At 47.8% G+C, this 6,322-nt stretch overlaps 2 protein-coding genes and 1 long non-coding RNA gene across 3 annotated transcripts; all 3 read left to right on the forward strand.

Annotated features, from left to right (window-relative positions):
• Positions 1 to 287: 287 nt before the first annotated feature.
• On the forward strand, positions 288 to 1,805 carry LOC122406361 (uncharacterized). The gene is made up of 6 exons (XM_043411761.1): positions 288 to 605; positions 682 to 786; positions 870 to 1,064; positions 1,147 to 1,302; positions 1,381 to 1,632; positions 1,753 to 1,805. Exons 1-6 carry the CDS (start codon positions 302 to 304, stop codon positions 1,803 to 1,805), a joined length of 1,065 nt encoding a protein of 354 aa, XP_043267696.1. The 5' UTR covers positions 288 to 301.
• LOC122406567 (uncharacterized) lies at positions 1,534 to 2,456 on the forward strand. The gene is made up of 3 exons (XR_006260010.1): positions 1,534 to 1,632; positions 1,753 to 1,811; positions 1,885 to 2,456. It is a non-coding gene; the product is annotated as an uncharacterized lncRNA (long non-coding RNA).
• Positions 2,457 to 3,139: 683 nt separating this feature from the next.
• LOC122406362 (uncharacterized) lies at positions 3,140 to 5,818 on the forward strand. Its single transcript, XM_043411762.1, has one exon. The coding sequence runs from the start codon at positions 3,140 to 3,142 to the stop codon at positions 5,816 to 5,818; it is 2,679 nt and encodes an 892-aa protein (XP_043267697.1).
• Positions 5,819 to 6,322: the final 504 nt, after the last annotated feature.

The raw sequence follows: 6,322 nt of genomic DNA on the forward strand, positions 1-6,322 counted from the left end.
TCTCCGAGGGCTAAAGACACAGCTCGGTCTTCAGGAGAAGATGCTATACAGAAGATGGAGCAATATGCTCGGAAATATGCTTGCAGGGCTAAACAAAGCTGTCTCACTCGTGCGCGTGCTTTTTCACGCAAACACCGGGGACCATGCAGAGTACTGTTAAACTTCAGCGACTGCTCCTTTGCTGTCTTGAAAAAAGTATCGCTAGCATTTTAATCATGATTCACACCTATCTCCTCGCTCGAGATATGACAATAGCGATTCAACCGTCATATAGAACGGTATTTAACGATCACCCCTTACAATGTCGGATGAATCAGTGCGTTCTTGTATTTTGGGTCTTTTACGTCTAACAAAACCGCATAGCGCTCAGCTGAGACGCAGGTGTAACGACCTATGGTGTTACGAGTTGCTGCGTTTATCGGGTGCTCGACTCGTGAACAGACTTAAATACGTGATCTGGTGGGCCCCTTTACGTGCTCTAGTGGTGGCCTATAACAGAGGCATATTAAGTGGTCAACGAGTGCTGGATGCTGTGTATGACGAGTTACAGCGCCGCGGTGTTTTAGAAGCCCCCCGCGTAAGAGGCCTTGTCGGTGAAATCAGATGTAAGTACCATTATCACGATAAATCACTGTTGTTGGCGATTAGCAATACAACAGCTATTTTTTTTTTTTACCATAGGCTATCGGCAGTTTTACGATGCGGGGAGTGACGAAGAAGAGGCTCTCGCTGAGGCGACGAGAGCTGTGGAGGAAACGGATCTAGAGCGTCAAACAGCCCTCTACCGTACGTATTCAACTCTGCTTTGGCATTATCATCCACGATTTTCGTTTTTAGACGTAAAAACCACGGGGGCGGTATTTTTCCAGAACCGCTGCATGAGGAGGGGGTAGGGGAAGAACCTAGAGCGAGCACCTCGGCAGCCCCTGCCGAGACGATACCGCAGCATTTTACCATATATCGGCCGTTTTACGACGCTGTGAGTGACGAAGAAGAAGAGGCTCTCGCTGAGACGACGAGAGCTGCGGTGGAAGCGGATCTAGAGCATCAAACCGCCCTCTACCGTGTGTATTCAACTCTGTTTTGGCTTTATTAGCAGCGATTCTCGTTTTTAGATATAAAAGCTACTGGCGCGGTTTTTTTCAGAACCGCAGCATGAGGAGAGGGCCGAGGAAGAGCCTAGAGCGAGCACCTCGGCAACCTCGGCCGAGCCGGTACCGCTGCAGCCCGAATTTGATGACGACGAGGCGTCGACTATTCTCAACCCCTCCTTGATGTTTAGCGATCGGTCTGATATACTGGGTAAGCATAGCCGTACAGCGATAATAAAATAAAAATAAACAGCGTTAATAAACAGAAATTATGAAATAATCCAAACAGCTGTGTACCGGCACACCAGAGCTAACGATGACGACGGAGCGATAGCGGGTCCATCGCATCACCACCATCGTCAGCAGGAAGATGATGACCTCGTACAACCCGAGAATCAGCTGGGGGTGTACCCGCTGGACGTTCAACAGGCGGAGGAGGAGGAGGAGGAGGAGGGGGAGGAGGAGGAGCGTCTAAACGAGGAGCGATTAGAAGCTAGACGCTTCGGCCTATGGTTTCAAGAGCTGATGGAGTGTGATTCAGGTAAAGAAATAATAATGTCTTCTCTCTCTTTCTCCCTCACTCGCGCGCTTTCTCTCTTTATCTCTAGCCCTTGCGGTAAATGCAGGATATGTTTAAAAGGCTTTATTATATTTAACACAGGGTACTCGTCAGCTGACTCGTCAGCTGTCTCGTTATTGGCGTACCGCGATTAGTACGAGGTACACTAAAGTTACAATATGCCTTTTTATCAGCTGTCTCTACCCTATAACTCACGCTTTTGTTTGATTACAGATATACAAACGGGCGGGGGGAGAACGCGCAATACACAGGGGTGCGAGGCTTTCGGGGATGTGCAACCCCCGGGAGGGCGGATCATCATTGCGCACGATACAGCTCGTTATTTCAAACGTTTTCGACTACGTGGTCGGGAGATAACACTGCGTATCCGCCAGCCTCAAGCTGGCGCAAACGTGACAGCATGGCTTGAAGGAGCATTCCGCGATCTTCTGACGCATCTCACGAGTCACTGTGAGGGTGGTGACTACGCGGGGATCTCGTTCTCCGCGAGCAGCTTAACACACGGCCCCGTCTGGCTTTCATTCCGTCCTGTCCGCGCCTATACATTTGTAGATATCTGGCAATTAATAACAAGCATAGCTCAAAGTGCAGCGTCTCTGGATATTGATGATTCTTTCCAAATAAAAGTATGTATCGTTAAAGGCGTGGAGGGTAGGGGGCGAAAACGTTTGACACACGAGGGCGTTGCTAAAAAATCAATTTTAACGATTCGAAATACCGACAATCTGTGTCTACCGCGCTCGTTAGTAACAGCACGCGCGTACGCGGAAAGGGGTGAGATACGCTCGGGGCTCTGCATTCTAGATGGCAGCGTATACGACAGATTAACGGGTCGCTTCAAAAAGAGGCGGCGCTTGAGCTCACGAGAAGCGCAAATGTTGTTATACAGCCCGCTGGCTGCGGTATGCGCGAAATTGCTGTGTACCAGAATTATTTGACTCGCGAGGGGTTAGCTATCGTGGTTTTCGAGTTTTTGACTTTGGGGCGACGCGAAAGACCGGTGTTTGACGGTACACAGACGGTTATGGATACAGTAGGCTCAGTCCGGCACACGTTATACATTCTGTATTATGAGCGGTCGCATCATTTCCAGCCTATCTTGAATCTGCGTGGTGCTGTAGGCAGCTTAAACTTCTGCGCAATCTGTAACGCCCGTTCTCGTCGGGATCATAGATGTTTAAAAAAGAAATGCCCTCGCTGCCTTCAAGCACCGCCCTGCGCTCTGGGAGCAGCTGCCGCGATCAGATGCGAGACATGTAACCGCGATTTTTTTGGGGAACAATGTTTAGAAAATCACAGGGCTGTTACCATCCGTCGTAAACACAGGGTAAACACTGTTTGCGAGTCTCTTCAGCGGTGCCGTAACTGCTTTCGCGCAATAAGATCTTTAGAGAAAAAGACGCATGTGTGCGGGGAGGGTTTCTGTAAAACGTGTAAATCGCGGCACCCCTATAATCGCCTGTGCTATATGAGGCCTATTCGCGTCGATGAGAGGCCGAAAGAGAACATATTCATATTCTATGATTTTGAAACGCAGCAGTGTACCCCTGTAAAAGGTGATCCTACAACGCGCGTTCACGAACCGAATCTTTGCGTAGCTCAACGTGTCTGCACCAAGTGCTGCGATAATGTTTCTATAGACGAGCCGTGCGAGCATTGCGGGGATCACGAGTTTATATTTAGGACGAATCCTGTGTGTCAACTTGTGGAGTTAGCCATACAGAGTATGCCGAACTTCTCTCACGTATTTTTAATAGCCCATAACGCCGGTGGTTTCGATGCCCAGTTTATCCTGCGCTACCTCATCGAGGAGAAAAAAACGCAGCTCCCATCTTTAATAATGAACGGTACTAAAATCATCACAATGCGCGTTAGCAAACTCGTGTTTCTCGACAGCTTGAACTACTTTCACATGCCTCTGAGTGCACTGCCTAAATCTTTCGGTCTAAAAACTGCTCTCGCCAAAGGATCTTTTCCGCATCTGTTCAATAGGCCCGAGAATCAAAATTATATTGGGCCGATGCCGCCTGCAGCCGATTACTCTCCCGACACTATGCGCCCGGAGGAACGCGAGCGTTTTTTTGCATGGTATAACGAGTTAAAGAATGCCTCTTATGTATTTAACTTTTCAAACGAGCTCATAACCTATTGTAAAAACGACGTTACGATATTGAGACAGGCCTGTGTGGTTTTCCGGAAAATGTTCAAGGACAGCGGACGCGTTTGCCCGTTTAGCGAAAACACAACAATCGCGTCCGCCTGCTTTCAAATCTTTCGAAAAAATTTTTTAAAACCTAACACGATCGGTATTATACCTACGGGCGGTTACAGATGGGCTCACAATCAGTCAAAAAAAGCGGTCTCTTGGCTCGTGTGGATGGAGCATTCTTTAAATCGTCGTATCATTCACGCAGGACGCTCGCGCGAGTTTAAATTGCCTCAAAATTTATTAGTAGACGGCTACTACGAAACACCTGATTCAGCCCACGTGTTACAGTTTCACGGTTGCTATTGGCACGGGTGTTTGAGCTGTTTCACTGTAAACAGAGACCGTGTACAAGGCGACGGTGATACACTGAACGAGCGTCTCGAGAGAACAAACGCTATATCGCAGAGAATCCGCTCAAGCGGCTACACGTTAACCGAGATTTGGGAGTGCGCGTATGACCGGATGATAAAAACAGATTTAGAGATGAGCGCTTTTGTGAGTGATCACCCTCTGGTTCGAGCGGAGCCTCTCAATCCGCGCGATGCTTTTTTCGGTGGTCGCACGGAAAACATGGTCACTCTGTACGACGTGAAAGACGGGGAGCAGATACGATATGTTGACGTTTGCTCTTTGTACCCATACATCTGCAAGTACGGCAAATATCCGGTGGGCCATCCAACGGTATACGTCGGCGACGAGTGCAGGGAGCTGACAGGTCCCGAAAATAATATCAGTCTTTCCCGCGTCGAGGGCCTTGTTAAATGTACAGTGCTTCCACCGCAAAATCTTTATCATCCGGTGCTGCCGGTGCGAATGCATCAGCGCCTGTTATTCGGGTTATGTCGTAGCTGCTGCGAAACAATGAACCAGGACGCGTGTCCTCATGAAGACCCCGCGGAGCGTGTGTTTAGCGGTACTTGGGTAGTGGATGAATTGCGAAAAGCTATTGCGTGCGGGTATAAAATATTAACCGTGAGCGAGATTTGGCAGTATAATATAACGCAGTACAACCGCGATACACAAAAGGGGGGCCTTTTCACCGGGTACATAAACACTTTTCTTAAAATCAAACAAGAGGCTAGCGGTTGGCCCGAGGGTTATGCAGATGACGAGGCTGCCCAAGAGCGTTATATAACTGCTTTTAAGACAGCCGAAGGGGTTCAGCTGGAGCGGGGTGCGGTAGCGAAAAACCCGGGGCTGCGCTCGGTAGCCAAGCTTTGTCTTAACTCCTTTTGGGGTAAATTTGGACAACGCGAAAATTTACCGCAAACAGAAATAGTATCGACACGCGAAAAACTTATGGAGCTGCTAAATAGCCCCGAGCACGAGATCACTGGTATGCTACCTGTTAACAACCAGGTGCTGTATGTTAATTATACGAAAACCAGTGATGCTGTAATACCGTCTAATATAGCAAATACTGTCATAGCTGCATACACCACAGCCCAAGCCCGTTTAAAACTTTACACCTACCTCGAACCGCTGGGTAAGCGTGCTCTGTACTGCGACACCGATTCCGTTATTTATGTCACGAGAAAAGAGCCTGGAGAGTATGAACCGCCAACGGGTCAATTGCTAGGGGATTTAACCGACGAGCTAAGCTCCTACGGCGAGGGCAGTTACATTAAGTCTTTCATCTCAGGCGGCCCTAAATTTTATTCTTTCATAGTTAATACGCCGAGCAGCGCGGAAAGCGAGGTTTGCAAGGTTAAAGGCATAACGCTGAATTACGCAAACAGTTCGCTGATAAATTACGAATCAATACGGTCATTTATAATAGGTGAGAGAGAGAATCCTGTTGTACTACAGTTTGATTCAATACGTCGTACACCATTCCACCAGGTTGTCACACGACCCGAAAAGAAATCGTGCATGCCTCTGAGTGTCAAGCGAAGACGTGATGGTGAATACGGTTCGCTCCCTTACGGTTACAAATAGCCGTTTATAAAAACTCTCGCTTTAAACATTGTTAAGCAGTATTGTAAAATACCTATGTTATTACTGTAAAATATTTATACTGTTACAGGAAAATAAAAGCTCTATACATGTTTCAACTGCTCGAATTCTTTATATTATACCGCCCCGCAGGAAACGTGGTCATTCGTGCAGATGGATGTACGGTGGAAGCATCCCTGGACCTCAATGATCTGTGGTCCCACAGGCTGCGGTAAAACGTACTTTGTAAAAAAGTTTTTAAAGTTTATATCACGGATGAACAGTGAGCCATTCGAGAGAGTCATTTTCTATTACTCCGAGTGGCAGTCAGCGTACACGGAGTATGGTGAATCAATAGAGTTCCATGAGGGTCTACCTCAGAGTGGTGATTATGCTAACGACCCTCGCGCAAAACTTCTCATAATCGATGATTTGATGCGTGAGGCGTCTAACAACAATGTTGTGGACCTTTTCACCAAAGGCAGTCATCATAAAAATCTGAGCGTT

The sequence above is a fragment of the Venturia canescens genome, chromosome 2 (assembly GCF_019457755.1).
Source record: "Venturia canescens isolate UGA chromosome 2, ASM1945775v1, whole genome shotgun sequence".
NCBI lineage: Eukaryota > Metazoa > Arthropoda > Insecta > Hymenoptera > Ichneumonidae > Venturia > Venturia canescens.